Raw genomic sequence first — 21,700 nt, 5'->3', positions numbered from 1 at the left:
TCTTCTCCTTGGACAGTAAGTGTGGCGCTCGGGCGGTAATATTTGGCCGCTCGGGCGCCGATGCTCCTGGACTCCTCTTCATTTATAACTTGAATAATGTTTCTTTGGCTCCCAACCTTACTCCCATGCATCACAAACTCTCCAGTACTTTGCACCCCGCTTGTAAGTCCTTATTCCTTGCTTATAAGCACCAGCAATGCTTCCTTGAATCTTTTTAGTCGTCCTCTCGTTATTGGTCCCTCCGGCAGCTCTAAAGGGTCCCATGCTTTCCTTGGGACTTGACCATCCGTGTTCGCATCATCCTCCCCTTCTTGAAAAGGATTTATCCTCAAATCTCGTTCATCACCTACATCAAACAACGACAAGTCACTAACATTAAAAGTAGAACTCACGTTATACTCACCTGGTAGATCGAGTTTGTAGGCATTGTCATTGATCCTTTCAAGGACTTGAAATGGTCCATCACCCCTAGGTAATAGCTTTGAACGTCTCTTCTCGGGGAACCTTTCCTTCCTCAAGTGTAGCCACACCCAATCTCCCTTCTCAAAGATCACATTCTTCTTCCCCTTGTCGGCTTTCTTGGCATATCGCTCATTCTTCTTCTCAAAATTGGCCTTGACCCTTTCATGCAAACTCCTAACAAATTCAGCCTTCTTCTTGCCATCCATGTTTAACCTTTCACTCACAGGTAAAGACATCAAATCCAACGGAGTCAAAGGATTAAAACCATAAACAATCTCAAATGGCGAATAATTTGTAGTTGAATGCATGCAACTATTATACGAAAACTCAACAAATGGCAAACAATCTTCCCAATTCTTTAAGTTCTTTTTAAGTATAGCACGCAAAAGTGTTCCTAAGGTTCTATTAACAACCTCAGTTTGTCCATCCATTTGAGGATGAAAAGTGGTAGAAAACAACAATTTTGTGCCAAGTTTAGCCCACAAAGTTTTCCAAAAGTAACTCAAGAATTTAACATCACGGTCAGAAACAATAGTCCTAGGCATACCATGCAACCTAACGACTTTTCTAAAGAACAAATCTGCAATGTGAGAAGCATCATCAGTTTTATGACAAGCAATAAAATGTGTCATCTTAGAAAATCTATCCACAACGACAAATATAGAATCCCTCCCCTTCTTTGTCCTAGGCAACCCCAAACAAAGTCCATAGAAATATCAACCCAAGGTTCACTAGGGACGGGAAGTGGTGTATACAATCCATGTGGTTGGGTTTTAGATTTAGCTTGTCTACAAGTTATGCACTTTTCACACACACGCTCAATATCACGTTTCATATGTGGCCAATAGAAATGTTCATGCAATGCGCTTAAAGTCTTAGCCACCTCAAAATGTCCCATTAATCCACCCCCATATGCCTCCCTAACAAGTAATTCACGAATCGATGATTTAGGGATGCACAACTTATCTTCTCTAAACAAGAAACCATGATGCAAATAAAATTTGTCATGTGGACCATGCATACACGTTTCAAATACACTCTTAAAATCCTCATATAGCACATACAATTCCTTCACATGCTCAAATCCCAAAACTTTAGACTCCAAAGTAGAGATCAGTACATACCTCCGTGATAGTGCGTCAGCCACTACATTTTCCTTACCTTGTTTGTACTTGATGATGTAGAGGAATGTTTCAATGAATGCCACCCACTTGGCATGCCGCTTGTTCAACTTCTGCTGTCCCTTAAGGTGCTTAAGAGACTCATGATCCATGTGAATCAAAAACTCCTTAGGCCTCAAGTAGTGCTGCCACGTCTCTAGAGTCCTCACAAGTGCGTAGAACTTCTTATCATACGTGGGATAGTTTAGGGCTGCTCCATTGAGCTTCTCGCTAAAGTACGCCACTGGCTGTGAGGCCCGGGGCCGAAGAGGGCGGGGGGTGATCGCCGGTGCCATCAGTTGCACGAACAATGAGCGGCTCCTGGCAGGCTTCTAGGTGAAAGGAACATGAATGAACCGACCCACACGAGAATGAGAGGGATTCCGAGACTGTTCAATGTAATGGACTGTACAGTTGAAGAGGGCTTAAAAGATTTGATTTGTACTACTCATATCACGAAGGTGCATCTTCTTTTCGGTAGCTCATCACATAAGAACTCCAAAGTTAATCGTGCTTGACTTGGAGCAATTTTGGGATGGGTAACCTCCTGGGAAGTTTCCTAGAGTGCGTGTGAGTAAGGACATAAGTACGCTGGAAAGACTAGTCTTGGTACAGTGAGGACAGTCTTCGAATCTGGGACGTTACACTGGCCGTCCTCCTTGCATCAAAACTCCGCCAATACCTACACCTGACACATCACATTCAATTTCAAAAGTGTTAGAAAAATCAGGTAAAACAAATAAAGGAGCATTAATTAATTTTTGCTTGTTAATATTAAAGGACTTCTCTTGCTCCTCGCCCCAATGGAATGAAACGTTCTTCTTGATCACCGCCGTCATCGACGCTGCCAATGTGCTAAAATTCTTTACAAACCTCTTATAGAAGCTTGCAAGTCCATGAAAACTTCGGACTTGACTAACAGTAGTAGGCGATGGCCAATCTCGAATAGTACTTACCATGTCTTCATCCACTTGTATCCCCTGCCGTTGAAGCTCCTTAGTCTCCTCCGGATTGCTTCTATAAGCTGGACGATTTGGTAATGCACTCCCGGGTACCAAATCAATTTGGTGTTCAATCCCCCTCAATGGTGGTAGTCCTTGAGGTAGCTCCTTCGGAAATATGTCATCAAATTCCTGCAAAAGTGAAACAACAATGCTTGGAAGGGACCCGGCTATATCACTTGTGTTTAGGAGGATCTCCTTATAAACAATTAACACAAGTGGTTCATGTGTGTGCAACAATTGTTTCAACTCAACTTTTTGGGCCATATATGATTTTTTTGGGCATATTTCCTCTCATTTTCTTTCCACTCAATTTATTTCCTCTAATTTTTCTTTTGTATGGCTATCTCACTCTTTTTATCACTCCTTGTTTCATCCTTTTCATTTTTGTTTTCAAAGGCCATCTTAATTTTTAGTTCACTCTTTTTTCGGCCTCATCTCTCTTCTTTTTTTTCAAATGGTCCTCCAACACTTGCTTTGGGGACAATGGAAGTAGAACAATGGAATCCTTCTTCATCATAAATGATTACCTATTCTTGTACCCATCATGTGTCACCCGCCTATCATATTTCCACGGCCTACCCAACAAGATATGACACGCATGCATAGGCACCACATCACACAAGACCTCATCCACATACTTCCCCATAGAAAAGGAAACCAACACTTGTTTGTTCACCTTCACCTCCGCACAATCGTTCAACCATTGAAGCATATATGGTTGACGATGCTTTAATGTAGGTAAACCCAATTTTTCCACCATCTCACTACTAGCCACATTGGTACAACTCCCCCCATCTACGATTAAATTGCAAACCCTTTGATTTACAAAACACCTAGTGTGGAACAAGTTCTCCCTTTGGTTAGTATCCTTGTTGCGACTTTGATTGTTGCACTCCCAAGAGCAGGTTGTCCACAAGTAGTATAATTCGGTGAGTCCGAATATCGTATCCACAGGGAAGCTAAGGTAATTACAAGTCCACTACAATATCTTTTTGTTTTTGTTTTTGTTTCTTTTTAATTTTAATTGAATCTTTAATGGGTAAATTTTAATTGTTCAAATTTAAATTTAAGTAGTTGAGATTAAAGGATCCACTCTTGGTATTTTAATAAAGTTAACATTAACGAACAATATTGAAATCCACTTAATAAAATGGTTCCAATATATTAAATAATCATATTTATATTATGTTATAAATTATAATCTTATAAGTACATAATATATACCAAAACTTATAAATGTGGTCAAGTATTTATTGTGCTATATATATTTGTAAACACTAAATCAAGGTTCCCACTTTAAATGGTTGGTAAAACCAAACAAACATTTAAATGGTACCAATAAATTAATACTATAATATATTCATATATAATAAATCAAGGAATCCAAGTTAAATGGTTGGTAAAACCAAACTAACATTTAAATGGTTCCAAGAATTTAATATTATAATATATTTATATATAATAACTCAAGGCATCCATTTTAAATGGTTGGTAATACCAAACTAACATTTAAATGGTTCCAAGAATTTAGTGTAACATATAGCAACAATAAATCAAAACTCCCACTTATAAGTAGGGTATAAAAATGCTTAAAGAAATAAATATAACATAAACAATAAATAATGATTAAATAATATAAAACATAGATTCTTACCTTATAATAACCTTATTATCATGCCAAGAGCTTCACCTTATCATCTCAACTTTAGGAAGTTAGCTATTCATTATTCAAAGTGTAAAACTTTGAATATGAAATTAACATGCTAATTATATTTAAATGAAGAAATAAAAGAAAAATATAGAGAGAAATATTATGAACTCAAAGATTTGTTCATAGAATGAGGGATATCTCAATACATTACAATGCACCCCTATTTATAGCCAAATTTGGGGAGACAACCACAAATAAAATATTATTTTTTACACATAAGTCTTCATTGGTGTTCCAAGAAATTAATATTATATTGCACATCACTTTTGACAAGCATCTTCTCCGAATTTTCTTCTTCACATAAAATGAAACATGTGGATAATTGAGTTGTCTAGTTGTGGTATTTTTTTCAGAATATTTGACCAAGTAGTTTGAGAGATATGGTCAAAATACTAGAGCATGGTAAAACTGCCACTCCTTCGGTAACTTTAATTGTTGCTTAATTTGATCCCAATTGTGAGAGGATTTTTATCTCATGCTTGCCACCAATATTGTAGATATTAACATCAACTTTCTACAGGTCCAAGAATCATCTTAATCCCATTTGCAACGCCAAGGTTATTCTTGTTTTATCGAACCTGTAAAAATAGTAAAAACTTATAATTACACAACAACTTATATTTTATACAATTTATTATAAAACATATAATATTTAAAAATTTAATAAAACAAAAACTATATATTTATATTATAAAACATTTAATTAATGTACAATTTTTATGTTTATCACACCTCCCAACCAGCTTATTGCTAGTCCCTAGCAATTTAAGCGTTAATAGCAATACAAAACATATTGATTAATTTAAATAGAAATGTAATCAGAACTATCTAAGTGTTTAAATAAAATTTGAAAACTGTCAAAGTTATATCAAGATCATCATAATTATAATTTATGAAATAATTTGAGATGATTAATTCAAAGCTTATTTTAGGTAGTTAAATGTACACGGCCTTCAGAAATTCCTAGTAAGAGTCTCAACTCCATATCTTCACAGGTTAATAAATGTTTCAATTTATGGCAACGATTTCTCTCATGGAGTTGGAATACAGATAAATGCTCAGAAAAATGGTTTACAGAATGCAGACAGACAAACGAGCCAAACTAATCAAAAGATAGAAAATCAATTGATTTAAAATCCAGTTGTTCTTATTATATTTTTTTTTCCTGATTTTTTTTTTTTTTTTTACATCATGGAATCAGACTAAGTTTATGCTTTTTGACCACATATTTATTTAATTTGTACAATGTATTTCTCTCTTTCTTTTTTTATTTTTTTTTTATTTTTTTATTCTTATGAGAGAAAAATGGGTCGCAGCATATAACTTAAAAATTACATAGATCTTCAACATCTTTCTTTTTGTATTTTTCTTTTTTTTTCTTTTTTTTTTCAGGAAATATATATTTTTTTTTTCAAAATAAGAACTCAAGATCTAAACAATAGATAGTCTCTCTCATGATCAATAAAGGCTCGAAAGCTGTTTTCTCAGTCCTCTCCACTCACTCACAAAATATGTGTGAGTTCAAAAATTTTAGGCACTCTTATAAGGTATATCTTGGGCCATATACTTTACTACCTAATTTTATCACAATGGTTAATCACTCAAAAAGATTTCATAAATCATATTTTTATATTGATCAGAATATTAAAAATGACCTTTTTTCAAATAAAATTTAAACATTCTTAAATAGATTAATGCATGTTCTAATTTAAATCTTTCAAATATGTAATGTATGACATTTTTGCAAAAAATTACTAAGGTACAAACAATAAACATGGTTTTATTTTAAAATAATATTTAATTTTTTTTTTAAATTTGTTTTTTTTTTTTTTTTATATGTGTTCTCCCCCCAATCAGAATATGACATTGTCCCTAATGTCAAAATAGCTATTAATAAAGAGTACATAATGAAAGAGATATCACCTGGAACTTTATTGAAGATAACAAACTGAAACAAACGCAAACCAATCCACGACTTTTGAATCAATGATCCAACTTTCTTTTCTTACTGCTTGATTGCGACCAATTGATCTTTGTTATCATCGGATCAGGCTTATGAACAAAAGCTTCCAAATCATCAATTAATTGATCGGCAGTCGAAGCACAGATGAGCATCCGTCGTGAATTTTCTGAAATGAAATTCTGTTCCACAGCTTTATCAAGAAATGTCAACAAACTGTCATAATAATTATTGATATTCAACAAGCCCACGGGTTTATTATGGATATTAAGTTGTGCCCAAGAAACAGTGTGAAAAATTTCTTCTAATGTATCAAAACCACCTGGTAGTGCGATAAAAGCATCAGAATTTTCAATCATTTGAGTGATTCTTTCATACATAGAAGAAACTTTTAATTCCTCCCCAATCGTAACACCTGTAATATTTCCTTCAGCTAAAGCTATAGGAATAATACCCAATACCTGACTACCTCCAAGATGAGCAGATGTTGAAACAGATCCCATTAACCCAATATTACCTCCCCCATATACCAAGTGAATTTTTCTCTCAGCCAATATCTTTCCAAGATTATTCGCTGCTTCTACAAACACTTCATTTTTTCCAGGACTCGACCCACAAAATACACAAATATTTTTCAATGTTTGTGCAGAGGATCCAGTCATGTTTTTACTTTCCTTTTTTTTTTTTTTTCTGCGAAAGTAGAAAGAAAGATGAGAGATTTTATAGGGGTAATATGTTATCATGACAAAACTATGGGTCACAGCTGTAAACAGAATAAATAGTAAAAAAATAATGACACACATGCTTATAAACAGTAGTGTGATTGTGGCTCACAATTTTCCTCTGGTTTTACGTCCAGAAACGGCTTCAACGCCTTCTATGAGTCGAGGATATGCTTCCCATCCAATTTTCTTATAAATTGGCAAACAGGGTCTTTTTTAGTCAGATTCCCAAGACTATGACGCTCATCTTGAAATTGTTTCCATAAACGGAGAAGTTCAATATGCACATGTCCACTAGAATGCGTCTCAAGAGTCAATAAGATGTTATCTAAAGACTCCTTACTCAGCCCATTCTTAATGAAATCAATTTTATCTTCTCTGTTATTGGAAACACATCCCAAAGATCTGCATCGTTTGTCACAAGTCCATCTTGCACACTTATGACAAACCCCTAAACTTTTGGCCCTTCGTTTTTTCGCATAAGTGCTTTTTCCTAATCCAGGCAAATACCGAATAAGCAATGATTGTGGAACTTCTCCTCCTAATCGGACCTTAGCTTCTATTACAAGACGAATATCTTCTGGAATTCCTTTTTGCATTAGTAATCTCAATCTTTCACACCTTCCTGCATAAATTTTTCTTAGAACATTTTCAGAAACAGAGGGAAAATATTTACAAATTTTTGAGAGAATTTCATCCATTTTGAAAAGAAAAGAAATGATTTTTTTTTTTTAAATTTTTGTATCAGCAATTGTGGGAAACTGATTTAACCGACTATGAGAGTCACGGAGTACCGTTATCCGCCATTTAACCGGGAAAATAAAAAGATTAAGAAAACCTGAAATAAAAACAAACAATAATCAAATGCAACACAAAAAAAAAAAAAATCAAGGATCAGAAAGGGAAATAAACTCTTCTTGAAAGATTTCATTTTCCAAAAATGGTTTAAGCCTTTGTCCATTCACTTTAAAAACATCACCATTTTTAGGATTTTCAATATCCACAGCTCCATAAGGATACACATGCTTTATAACATATAGGCCTGTCCATCTTGATCGTAATTTTCCTGGGAATATGTGAAGTCGAGAATTATAAAGCAAAACTTTTTTACCAATCTCAAAAGATTTTCTAAGAATTGTTTTATCATGAAATGATTTGATTTTTGCTTTATAAATCCTTGAATTCTCATACGCATCATTTCTGAGTTCATCAAGTTCATTAAGTTGCAATTTACGCAATTTGTTGGCATCATCCATGCTTGAATTTAAAGTTTTTATCGCCCAATAAGCTTTATGTTCCAATTCCACAGGCAAATGACAATGTTTTCCATAAACCAACCTATAGGGAGACATATTCAATGATGTTTTAAAAGCTGTTCGATATGCCCACAGTGCATCATTAAGTCGCAGAGACCAGTCTTTTCTATTTGAGTTAACAGTTTTTTCCAAAATTTGCTTTATCTCCCTATTAGCTAATTCAACTTGTCCATTTGTTTGAGGATGATAAGGAGTTGTTACTTTGTGAGTAATACCATATTTTTTCATTAATGAAGCAAATGGTTTATTAACAAAGTGAGTTCCCCCATCACTTATCATAGCTCGAGGAATTCCGAATCTACTAAAAATATTTTCTTTCAAAAATTTGATGACGATTTTATGATCATTTGTTCGACATGGAATTGCCTCTATCCATTTGGAAACATAATCAACTGCAACTAAAATATACAAGTATCCAAACGACGGTGGAAAAGGTCCCATAAAATCTATTCCCCAACAATCAAATATTTCAATTTCAATGATAGGATTCAAAGGCATCATGTTTCTTTTTGAAATCGCACCCAATTTTTGACAATTTTCACAGATCTTGCAGATTTCGTGGGTGTCTTTAAACAAAGTGGGCCAATAAAATCCACACTGCAAGATTTTTGCAGCTGTTTTCTTTGAAGAAAAATGTCCCCCGCATGCTTCTGAATGACAAAATTTAATGACACTACTTACCTCATTGTCGGGTATGCAACGTCGAAAAATTTGATCCGGACAATACTTGAACAGATACGGATCATCCCAATAAAAGTTTTTTTACCTCATTCAAAAATTTTCTTTTATCTTGGGAACTCCATTGCGGTGGCATTTTTCCTGTCACAAGAAAATTTACTATGTTAGCAAACCAAGGTGTAGTAGTAACTGAAAATAGATGTTCATCAGGAAAATTATCGTTAATTGGTGTCATTTCAAAAGATGATCCTGTTACTAGTCTCGATAAATGATCGGCTACGACATTCTCGGTTCCTTTTTTATCTTTGATTACAATGTCAAATTCTTGGAGCAACAAAATCCATCGTATCAGTCGTGGCTTTGCATCCTGTTTGGTCAACAAATATCTAATAGCAGAATGATCAGTAAACACGATAGTTGTTGATCCAATCAAATAAGAACGAAATTTATCTAATGCAAATATTACAGCAAGTAGCTCTTTTTCAGTTGTGGAGTAATTCATTTGAGCATTGTTTAAAGTTCTACTTGCATAATATATCACATAAGGCTTACCGTTTCTTCTTTGACCCAATACTGCACCGACTGCATAATCACTCGCATCGCACATGATTTCAAATGGTAAAGACCAATCAGGAGGTTGCATGATAGGAGCTGATGTTAAATGTCGAATGATTTTATCAAAAGCATTTTGACATTCTTGAGTCCACTCAAATGCACTGTCTTTTGTTAAGAGGTTACAAATGGGTTTAGAGATTAAACTAAAGTCCTTTATAAACCTCCTATAAAATCCAGCATGTCCCAAAAATGAGCGAATTTCTTTAATGGTTTTTGGAGGGGGTAAATTGGCAATGACATCAACTTTTGCTTTATCGACTTCAATTCCATGAGATGACACGACATGTCCCAAAACAATTCCAGAAGTAATCATGTAATGACATTTTTCCCAATTTAAAATAAGACCTTTTTCCTCGCATCTTTTTAAAACTTTTTCCAAATTTTCAAGACAATTATCAAATGTATTCCCAAAAACAGTTAAATCATCCATAAAAATTTCCAAACAATTTTCAACCATGTCGCAGAAAATGCTTAGCATACATCTTTGAAATGTTGCTGGGGCATTGCATAAACCAAATGGCATCCTTCTGAATGCAAATGTTCCAAAAGGACATGTGAATGTAGTTTTTTCTTGATCTTCGAGTGCAATGGGAATTTGATAATAGCCTGAATATCCGTCAAGAAAACAGTAGTAGGGATGACCTGCTACTCTTTCTAAAATTTGATCCAAAAATGGTAATGGAAAATGATCTTTTCTAGTGGCGTCATTTAATTTTCTATAATCAATACACATCCGCCAACTAGATGGGACTCGACTTGTTAACAATTCACCTTTTTCATTTTTTATCACTGTGATGCCAGATTTTTTTGGAACTACTTGTGTTGGGCTTACCCACTTACTATCTGAAATAGGGTAGATAATTCCAACATCAAGTAGTTTGAGAACTTCAGTTTTCACAACATCTTTCATGTGTGGATTTAATCTCCTTTGTGGTTGTTGAGATGTTTTTGCATTTTCTTCTAAGTGAATTTTGTGTGTGCAAATTAGTGGATTAATGCCCTTAAGATCTTTTAGTGTCCAACCAATTGCATTTTTATGTCTTTTAAGCATATCAACTAATTTACCTTCTTGATTACTTGAGAGTTTGGAAGAAATTACCACCGGATATGTTTCATCTTCTCCAAGAAATGCATACTTCAATTCTTCTGGCAAGGGTTTTAACTCCAATACTGGTGGTTCGTCTTTGTTCTCATATTTTTCATCAAATTCTTTCTCTGATCCTGGTAACGAGTGATACCTGAAAAAATCGTCAAGATCAATTTCAATATTTTCTTTAACAGTTTCAATTGAACAAATATCTAATTGATCACGAGTACTCCTTTCTTGAATGTTTTCTTCCACAAGAGTTTCAATAAGATTTTCATCTTCACTTTCATCTCCTTTGTCATGTGGTTGCTTACAAAGATTAAAAACATTGAGCTCCAAGGTCATGTTACCAAATGACAACTTCATTATTCCATTCCTGCAATTTATAAGAGCATTAGAAGTTGCTAAAAATGGACGACCTAAAATTACAGGAATTGCATTACAAGCTTCAATAGGTTGTGTATCTAAAACTATGAAATCGACAGGATATACAAAGTTATCAACTTGGACCAACACGTCTTCTACCATACCTCTTGGCACTTTAACAGATCTATCAGCAAGTAAAAGTGTTACCGAAGTAGGTTTTAACTCGCCTAGATTGAGTTCTTGATAAACTGAATATGGAAGTAAATTCACACTAGCTCCAAGGTCAAGCAAGGCTTTTTTAATCTTTCGTTCTCCAATAATACACGAAATAGTAGGACAACCAGGGTCTTTGTATTTCAAAGCATTATTATTTTGAATGATTGCACTTACTTGTTCGGCTAAAAATGCTTTCTTTTTCACATTCAATTTTCTTTTCACAGTGCACAAGTCTTTCAAAAATTTGGCATATGATGGTACCTGTTTTATTGCATCTAATAAAGGAATATTAACTTTTACTTGTTTAAAAATATCATATATATCAGAATTCAAATTTGATTTTTTTGTATTTTTCAATGCATGAGGGAATGGTGGTGACACTGTCTGTTGAACCTCCTCTTCGCAAGTTATGGGTTCCACTTCCTTACCCTTTGGAGTTGATTTATCATCATCTTCACAAGGTTCAAGAATGGATTTTTCCACAACCTTACCACTTCGAAGGGTAATAACAGATTTTACCTGATCCATCGGTTGAGTTCCAGAAGTTCCAATTTGTGTATGATGATCCTTGGGATTAGGCAGAGGTTGTGAAGGAAATTTACCTTTTTCATGAACATTAAGTGCAGATGCAAATTTAGCAAGAGTATCTTTCAAGTCTGTCATGGTTTGAGCAGTTTGAGTATTGATAGACTCTTGCTTTGCAATGAAAGAATTCAATGTATCTTCCAAATTTCTTTTCGGCGGAGGAACATAAGGTGCATAATTTTGAAAATTTTGTTGATTTTGAAAATGTGGTTGCGGAAATTGTGCAGCATTATCATTCCTCCAACTAAAATTTGGATGATTTCGCCAACCTGGATTGTAATTTTGAGAAAATGGTTCAAAATTTGGCCTTTTGAAATTGTTCAAAACATTGGCTTGCTCATGGAGACATTCTTTAAAAGAGGGCAAAGTGGGACAATCTTTTGTAAAATGATCACTTGTATCACAGATGTGACACACAATTTCTTGAACAGATTTTAATTGACCATTCTTTTTCAATTCAAGTGCCTCAACTTTTCTTGCCAAAGAGGTAAATCTAGCTTGAAGATCATGTTCATCTTTGAGAGTGTACATACCTCCACCAGATGTAGGAGATTGAATCTTGTTTGATGGTTCGATTGTACCTATAGTGTCCCAATTTTGAGCATTTTCAGCTAATGAATCGAGATACTCAATTGCCTCGTTCGGATCTTTATCTTCAAATGTTCCATTACACATAAATTCAACCATTTGCCTATCTTTAGGTGTTAAGCCTTCATAAAATTGAGAAACAACTCTCCAAATTTCAAAACCATGATGTGGACAAAGATTAAGCAATTCTTTGTATCTATCCCAACACTGATAAAAAGTTTCTCCTTGTTTTTGAGTGAAAGTGATGATTTGCCTTTTGAAAGAATTTGTTCTATGAGATGGAAAAAACTTTTTCAAAAATTGTTGTTGCAATTCATCCCAAGTTCGAATGGATCCCGATCTAAGATTTTGTAGCCAAGTTTTAGCTTTATCTTTTAAAGAAAAAGGAAAAAGCTTAAGGCGAATGGTGTTCATGCTACAATTTAGATCATTATATGTGTTGCACACTTCTTCAAACTCTCGTAAATGCATGTATGGATTTTCAGAATCTAAGCCATGAAAGTTGGGTAAAAGTTGGATAATACCAGGCTTAAAATTGAAATGAGATGCATCAGGGGGAAAAACTAGACATGAAGGTGCACTAGTACGTGTAGGATTCATGTGATCTCTAAGTGTTCTTCGTCTATCATGATCATGTTGAGATTGAATTTCATCTTCATTTTCTTGGATGGGTTCTTCCGCCATGTTTTGTAAAAATAAAGGGTTATTTCGAATGAGTCGACCACTAAGTGTACGTGACCAAATGCTCATGCAAATGCAAAACAAAAAGAAAAAAAAAACACACAAAAGCAATAAAAAGAAAAATAAACTTTAAACAATATTAAATAGACTTGAAATTAAATTATACTTCCCCGGCAACGGCGCCAAAAACTTGTTGCGACTTTGATTGTTGCACTCCCAAGAGCAGGTTGTCCACAAGTAGTATAATTCGGTGAGTCCGAATATCGTATCCACAGGGAAGCTAAGGTAATTACAAGTCCACTACAATGTCTTTTTGTTTTTGTTTTTGTTTCTTTTTAATTTTAATTGAATCTTTAATGGGTAAATTTTAATTGTTCAAATTTAAATTTAAGTAGTTGAGATTAAAGGATCCACTCTTGGTATTTTAATAAAGTTAACATTAACGAACAATATTGAAATCCACTTAATAAAATGGTTCCAATATATTAAATAATCATATTTATATTATGTTATAAATTATAATCTTATAAGTACATAATATATACCAAAACTTATAAATGTGGTCAAGTATTTATTGTGCTATATATATTTGTAAACACTAAATCAAGGTTCCCACTTTAAATGGTTGGTAAAACCAAACAAACATTTAAATGGTACCAATAAATTAATACTATAATATATTCATATATAATAAATCAAGGAATCCAAGTTAAATGGTTGGTAAAACCAAACTAACATTTAAATGGTTCCAAGAATTTAATATTATAATATATTTATATATAATAACTCAAGGCATCCATTTTAAATGGTTGGTAATACCAAACTAACATTTAAATGGTTCCAAGAATTTAGTGTAACATATAGCAACAATAAATCAAAACTCCCACTTATAAGTAGGGTATAAAAATGCTTAAAGAAATAAATATAACATAAACAATAAATAATGATTAAATAATATAAAACATAGATTCTTACCTTATAATAACCTTATTATCATGCCAAGAGCTTCACCTTATCATCTCAACTTTAGGAAGTTAGCTATTCATTATTCAAAGTGTAAAACTTTGAATATGAAATTAACATGCTAATTATATTTAAATGAAGAAATAAAAGAAAAATATAGAGAGAAATATTATGAACTCAAAGATTTGTTCATAGAATGAGGGATATCTCAATACATTACAATGCACCCCTATTTATAGCCAAATTTGGGGAGACAACCACAAATAAAATATTATTTTTTACACATAAGTCTTCATTGGTGTTCCAAGAAATTAATATTATATTGCACATCACTTTTGACAAGCATCTTCTCCGAATTTTCTTCTTCACATAAAATGAAACATGTGGATAATTGAGTTGTCTAGTTGTGGTATTTTTTTCAGAATATTTGACCAAGTAGTTTGAGAGATATGGTCAAAATACTAGAGCATGGTAAAACTGCCACTCCTTCGGTAACTTTAATTGTTGCTTAATTTGATCCCAATTGTGAGAGGATTTTTATCTCATGCTTGCCACCAATATTGTAGATATTAACATCAACTTTCTACAGGTCCAAGAATCATCTTAATCCCATTTGCAACGCCAAGGTTATTCTTGTTTTATCGAACCTGTAAAAATAGTAAAAACTTATAATTACACAACAACTTATATTTTATACAATTTATTATAAAACATATAATATTTAAAAATTTAATAAAACAAAAACTATATATTTATATTATAAAACATTTAATTAATGTACAATTTTTATGTTTATCAATCCTCCTCCTTGACTTGGGCACTCATGATTCGCCTAGTCACTAGTGCTTCACCTACCACCGCCTCATATCCCTCATCAGGATCCTCTAATGCAGGCATCTCATTATCATCATCAGCCTCACTATGCGACTCATACTCACCATAATCATTTAAAATCATCACCCTTTTATTTGGACATTCACTAGCAATATGTCCCAACCCTTGACACCTAAAACATCTAGTATCTCTAGCTCGAGTAAGAGGAGTTTCAGATTTACCTTGCACTCTTGTTTAAGCGCCTCTTGTTTGGTCTCAACCTTGGGCTTGGTCATCAACTTGCTTTCATCACGTTTTGCTCCATTTGGTCGCCAAGAAGTTGACGAACTCCCACTTTGATTGGTGCGGCCAACTCCTCGACTCTTGAGTTGTTGCTCCACTTTTACGGCCATTTGCACCATCTCGTCTAGATCCAAGTAGTGCCTAAGCTCCACTTGATCTTGTATCTCCTTGTTAAAACCACAAATAAAACGTGACATTGTCGCCTCACTATCCTCCTCGATATTTTCCCTAATCATGACTACCTCCATCTCCTTATAGTAGTCCTCAACACTCTTTAACCCTCTTAAACATCTCCCTATAGTAGTGATTGGGCACAAACCTCTTCCTCATTACCCTTTTAATCTCATCCCAAGATTCAATGGGTCTCTCATTATACCTCCTTCTAGTGGTCACTAATTGATCCCACCAAATGAGAGCATAGTCTAGAAACTCAACCACCGCCAACCTAACTTTCTTTTGTTCGGAGTAGTGGTGACATTCAAACACAAACTCTACCCTCTTTTCCCATTCTAAATATGCTTCCACGTCAGATTTCCCATGGAGCGATGGAATTTTCATCTTAATGCTACCCATGTTACCATCTTCCCTATTCCCATCATATCTACCACGTACGGCTTCTCTTCTTCCTCTCCCAATTCCTCTACCTCTTCCATTCCTACCTCAATTTTCATTTTGGCTCTCTTCATCTCCTCCCAAATCATATTCTTCCTATCCTCTCTACCCAAATCCTTAGGTTTGGATTTACTCCCACTAGTACTAACTTCAAGCTTATCCAACCTCCATGTAAGGGCTCTAATTTATTCCTTATCATCCTACTAAAATGCCCAAACAACGCCTCCATTTGAACCTTAGACAACCCCGGGTTCGAACTATCTCCTACCTCCTTCTCCATTTAATTTCAAATTTGTACCTGCAAGAAAACGTTAGTAGAAGAACAAAATGATCCTTACCCAAATGCTCACGGTCATTCCAAAGAAATTCACTCGTCTTTTCTTTCAAAATTTTTTTTTCTCACAACAAATACTCACCGTTCACTCCAAAGAAATTCACTCGCACTCAAGTAATGTCACTCGACTTTAATAATATCTCTCAAGAGGCTCAAGCTTTGTATTTGATTATATCAAACAATCAAGTTTCAACTTGTGAACAAATGTGACCGACTCACTTGGACTGCGTAGACAAGAAATTCGAAGATCAATATATTTTGACTGTGTGAGACAAGTGTATATGACTCACAAAAAGGAATAGAACAAAATACCAAAAGGAATTAATGGTGAATTTTTGGAATTTTTGTACTATTTGTTTTTTGGCTGAGTACTACTCGAAAATCCCAAAAAAAAAAGACACCAAAATTTCGAGAATCACAGACTCTCGAAAAAAAATTCGAAGAACGATAGAACAGAAAGCAGATCTGAAAACGAACGAATAACTAACACGGATCTGACAATTTAAGAACAAGATAACTTACTTGAATTCAATGAACCTAAGCTCTGATACCAAATGATGTGAATCTTTGTACGAATGAAAAACAAACACGATTAAAATCGAATCGCGCCCTCAATTCAATAACGAACAAGGAATCGTTGTGTGTCCCGATCTTTTGAATCAAGTTTTGGGGTTGTAATATTCACCTCTAAATTATAAAAACTTAGCGATAAATACTCACGATTAAACAATTGAAAAACAGAAGAACCTTCAAAAAACTTTCCCTTGACAATCCGTATGAAATCAACCGACAAACACCACAAAGTTAAAAACTTTGATAAGTTTGATTTTGATTACAAAGCAAAAAAAGCCTTGAAAAATCTTGAGAGAAAATTCTCGGAAGTTTGATAAACTCAATAATAAAATCTGAATTGTGTCAAAATTTCCGTGCAAAATATGTTTACATATCAAAAGATATCAAATCTAATTACCAAAATAATCAAAACTCTAAAATAGGAAACTAGGATTTTCCCGCAACTGACTCGCTCTCGGGCGGTAGAATATGATCGCTCGAGCGCCGAGGGTTCTATACTATTCACGCTCGGACGGTAGAATATGACCGCTCGGGCGCGAGGCGTTCTGGAAATCTTCTCCTTGGACAGTAAGTGTGGCGCTCGGGCGGTAATATTTGGCCGCTCGGGCGCCGATGCTTCTGCACTCCTCTTCATTTATCACTTGAATAATGTTCCTTTGGCTCCCAACCTTACTCCCATGCATCACAAACCCTCCAACACTTTGCACCCCGCTTGTAAGTCTTTCTTCCTTGCTTATAAGCACCAGCAATGCTTCCTTGAATTTTTTGTCGTCCACTCGTTATTGGTCCCTCCGGCAGCTCTAAAAGGTCCCATGCTTTCCTTGGGGCTTGACCATCCATGTTCGCATCACCAGCGCTTCTATTTCCGCATTTAAGTTTATGATTTTAAGTTAAAGATTTTTACGACATTTTATTTATGCTTTTTGAGAGATTTTGAGAGGTTTAGTATGGGCTACACTTTCAACATTTGTTGCTTTTTAAGTTGGTAAAACGTCTTACGATTTCTTGTTTTGATTTTTCCCTTTGGATTTTCAAATATTAGTGGATGGTTTATTTTAAAATGGTGCAAAAGTATTTTTATGTATATGTATATGTTTAGGCCGAAGATTTGAGGGTTTTAAAAAAAATATTTCTAGTAATTTTTAAAAAAACGAATAAGTAGACGTTTCAATTGGTATCAGAGCAAAGGTTCTGTAAAGGGTTGTGTCGCCATCAGCGCCGGGAAGATCAGCCGTCAAGCCTCAAATTTGTAAGTTTACATGCTTTATATGATTTAATATGATGTTACCTGCATTATGGCATGAATAATATGTTTACGTTACATGTTTACTAGCTTTTTCAGTATTTACTGCTTAGTATGCTTAAATTGCTAAATGAGTCAGGGTATGTCACATGATTAGAGAACTTAGATTTAAATGCATGTTGGTTACGTTAGAATTTGGAAAAAGTTCAAATAAAATGTCTCCTAGACGTGCACCCGTTATCGAGAATCAGGAAGAGAACAGTGTTAATCGTCGAGGGAATAATCAAGGAAATGGACCACCACCCCTCCTCCAGAGGATTCTGCTACTCGCGCATTAGAGGGGATGGCTGGTCTTTTCGAGCAACAATTACAGCAGCAGCAACAGCTACAGCTACAGTTACAGCAGATGCAACAGCAGCAGCAGCTACAGCAGCCACCTAGGCCACAGCATGATATTTATGATCAGTTCTGGAGGCTAGGGCCGAAGGAATTTTCTGGCACTACCGATCCTTTTGCTGCTGAGAGCTGGATTCGTTCACTTGAGGTACACTTTCGCTATCTGGACATGGGAGATGTTGACCGTGTGAGGTGTACCACTTATCTATTTAGGGATGACGCTTCCTTATGGTGGGAAGGAGCCGAGCATGTTGTTGACCTTGCTACCCTCACTTGGGCTCAATTCAAGACGAACTTCTTTGAGAAATACTTTACTGCTGATGTCAGAGGCCGAATAAAGAGGGAATTTATGACTCTTCGTCAGGGAGACATATCTGTTGCTGAATTCGTGAAGAATTTTGATAGGGGTGTCACTTTGTAGCCCTTATTGCCAGGGATGCGGAAGAAAATCTTAGACATTTCATGGATGGCCTACGACCTACCGTTCGGGATAAGGTTATGATGATGCGTCCTGGGGATTATGCTACAGCAGTTACCTATGCATATCAGGCTGAGCAATCCATGAAGGACATTGACTTTGAGTTACAGCGTAAGAGGCAAAAACTTCAGAATAATAATCAGCCTAACAAGAAGTCATATACGGGTCCTCCTAGACCTCAAGGGCCTCAAAAGCCCCAAGGTCAAGTCAAGAAACAAGGACAGCAGAAGCCACCACTTGCAGCACCAAAACCTGCGGAAACACAACCATGCAAGAAGTGAAATCGTCTACACTATGGGCTATGTGTGTGGGGTACTTCCAGGTGCTTCATATGCAAGGAATAAGGGCACAAAGCAGCTGATTGCCCAAAGAAGAATGTACCTACTATGGGACGAGCATATGTGATGAATGCCGAGGAAGCTGAAGAAGAGGCAGACACTACACTCATCACGGGTAACCTAGTCATTTAACATTTTTATATTGCTTTCATGTGCATAAAATGTTAAATTGGTAATTAGAATTGAATTGGGAACAAGATTTAACCTACTAGAAATTAAGTTGCATGTTCTACCTTAGTTGATTTAAGTTATGATTTTTGAAACCATAGAAAATTATATGAATTTTGTGCCTTAATTTATGTGAAGGATGAAATAGTTTCAAATAAAAAGTTTAGGGCCAAAATTAAAGAAAAATCATAATTAAGGGGTTTAGGAAGAATTTCGAATTTTGGAGGGGTCAACATGCAATAATTCAAAATTTGAGGGACCTAAATGCAATTTCTGAATTCTTGAAGGATAAAAAATGAAATTCTCGAAACATAAAAGACTAATCAAAATTTTCGAAATAATATAAGGATTCTTCGAGATCTTCGTCAACGATCAGTATCTATTAGACCACCTAGTAGTAAACCTTTTGTCTTCGAAGCAGCAAGAAACAAGCAAATGCCGCACATCATCTCTTGTCTATGTGCGAGGAAACTTATTAAGCATGGATGCCAAGCTTTTCTAGCATGTTTCACTACCACACGTGTTCCTATCAGTCAGAAATTGGAGGATATTGATATTGTTAGAGTTTTTCCTAGAATCTTTCCCGAGGACGTTTATGGCATTCCACCCGATCGCAAAGTGGAATTCTCTATTGATTTGATGTCGGGAACAGTTTCTATATCTAAGGCGCCTTACCATCTAGCACCAGCTGAAATGAAAGAATTAAAAGACCGGATTCAAGAATTGCTAGACAAGGTTTTCATTCGCCCTAGTTTTTCCCCATGAGGTGCACCGGTATTGTTTGTGAAGAAGAAAGATGGTAGTATGCGTCTTTGCATTGATTAACGAGAGCTTAATAGGGTCACTATCAAAAATAAATATCCACTGCCAAGAATTGAAGATTTATTTGACCAGTTACAAGGAGAATCGATATTTTCCAAAATTGATCTACGATCTGGATACCATCAGTTGAAAGTTAAAGAGGCGGATGTGCACAAGACAGCATTTCGTACGAGATATGGATACTATGAGTTCATGGTCATGCCGTTCGGGTTGACCAACGCGCCAGCGATCTTCATGGATCTCATGAACCGCGTATTTCAGCCGTATCTAGATCAGTTCATTATAGTCTTCATTGATGACATCTTGATCTATTCCAGGAGCAGAGAGAAGCATAGTCGCCATTTGGGGACAGCACTGCAAGTTCTACAAGATAGAAAGTTGTATGCAAAATTCAGCAAGTGTGAGTTTTGGCTTGATAGAGTGGTGTTCTTAGGCCACATTATTTCTAGTGACGGCGTCGAAGTTGATCCAAGTAAAGTGGAGGTAGTGAAAGAATGGCCATTACCAAAAAGCGTTACCGAGATTCGCAGTTTCTTGGGACTAGCTAGCTATTATCGCAAATTCATCAAGTGATTCTCATCTATTGCAGTACCTTTGACATCTTTGACTAAGAAGAATGCAAAGTTTATTTGGGGATCCGAGTGTCAAGACAGTTTTGAAAAACTGAAGCAAGCCTTGATTACAGCGCAAGTTTTATCTATGCCATCGGGGCAAGGTGATAAGTGCAAGATTTGCACTTAATTTACAGTAGAATCCATTTTGAATTATGCTTGTTTCGAACAGAATTATGCGTTTTTGGTTTGTTTCGGTTTTCATTTCAGGAATGGAGAAAATAGCGAACACGAAGCCAAGTGGACCAAGAAGCGCACAACCATGAGCATGCCACCGGACAGATGTGTGCGCGCGGCCGCGCGACATCACGCGCAGGCGCGCGCGCACAGGTAAATAGGTGCAAGACCAGTGAGGCGCGCGCCATCGCGCCACATCACGCGCAGCCGTGCGCGCAAAGACAAGCACCCGAGCAGAACATCGCGCGCCACCGCGCGACATCCCGCGCACCCGCGTGCGCACAGCAGAACTTGAATACCCGAGAGTAGCGCGCGTCCGCGCGACTACATGCGCGACCGCGCGCACACATGCACGGGCAGACGAGCAGCAGCACACACGCCCCAGCGCCAGTTCTCGCGCTACCGCGCGCGGCGTCCAGAAAAGCTATAAAATGTGCGCCGCTAGGTTAGAAAAAGGGAGTTAGCCGCCGTGGGGAGAAATCACACGAAAAGACACCATCTTGGGAAGGAAAGAAAGGAGAAATGGAGCGCATACACGAGACGAAGATTCAGAGTGTGAAGAACAGTCACAAATACGAAGAACGACGGATCTGGGACAGAGATGACGCTTCGGATTTGTTATCTTTTCCTTTGTTTCTTTATTTTATTGTGTGGCGATGTCTAGAATCACAAACATGTCTTGTTTTCTATTGGATTTCGTGATGAACTAAAAGTCCAT

General features: G+C 35.9%; 1 protein-coding gene across 1 annotated transcript; it reads right to left on the bottom strand.

Moving 5' to 3' along the window:
• Window positions 1-328: 328 nt before the first annotated feature.
• Window positions 329-13,154, bottom strand: LOC140821461 (uncharacterized). Its single transcript, XM_073181964.1, has 10 exons — window positions 13,052-13,154; window positions 12,326-12,577; window positions 11,598-12,232; window positions 11,309-11,558; window positions 10,694-11,134; window positions 9,988-10,270; window positions 9,364-9,417; window positions 8,354-8,984; window positions 531-653; window positions 329-346 (listed from the first exon to the last, which is right to left on the bottom strand). The coding sequence occupies exons 1-10, from the start codon at window positions 13,152-13,154 to the stop codon at window positions 329-331; spliced, it is 2,790 nt and encodes a 929-aa protein (XP_073038065.1).
• Window positions 13,155-21,700: the final 8,546 nt, after the last annotated feature.

Source organism: Primulina eburnea, unplaced genomic scaffold (genome assembly GCF_022965805.1).
Source record: "Primulina eburnea isolate SZY01 unplaced genomic scaffold, ASM2296580v1 ctg567_ERROPOS1600000+, whole genome shotgun sequence".
In the NCBI taxonomy this organism is placed as follows: domain Eukaryota; kingdom Viridiplantae; phylum Streptophyta; class Magnoliopsida; order Lamiales; family Gesneriaceae; genus Primulina; species Primulina eburnea.
The sequence above is the reverse complement of the archived record's forward strand: the minus strand, read 5'-3'. Positions and strand labels throughout refer to the sequence as shown.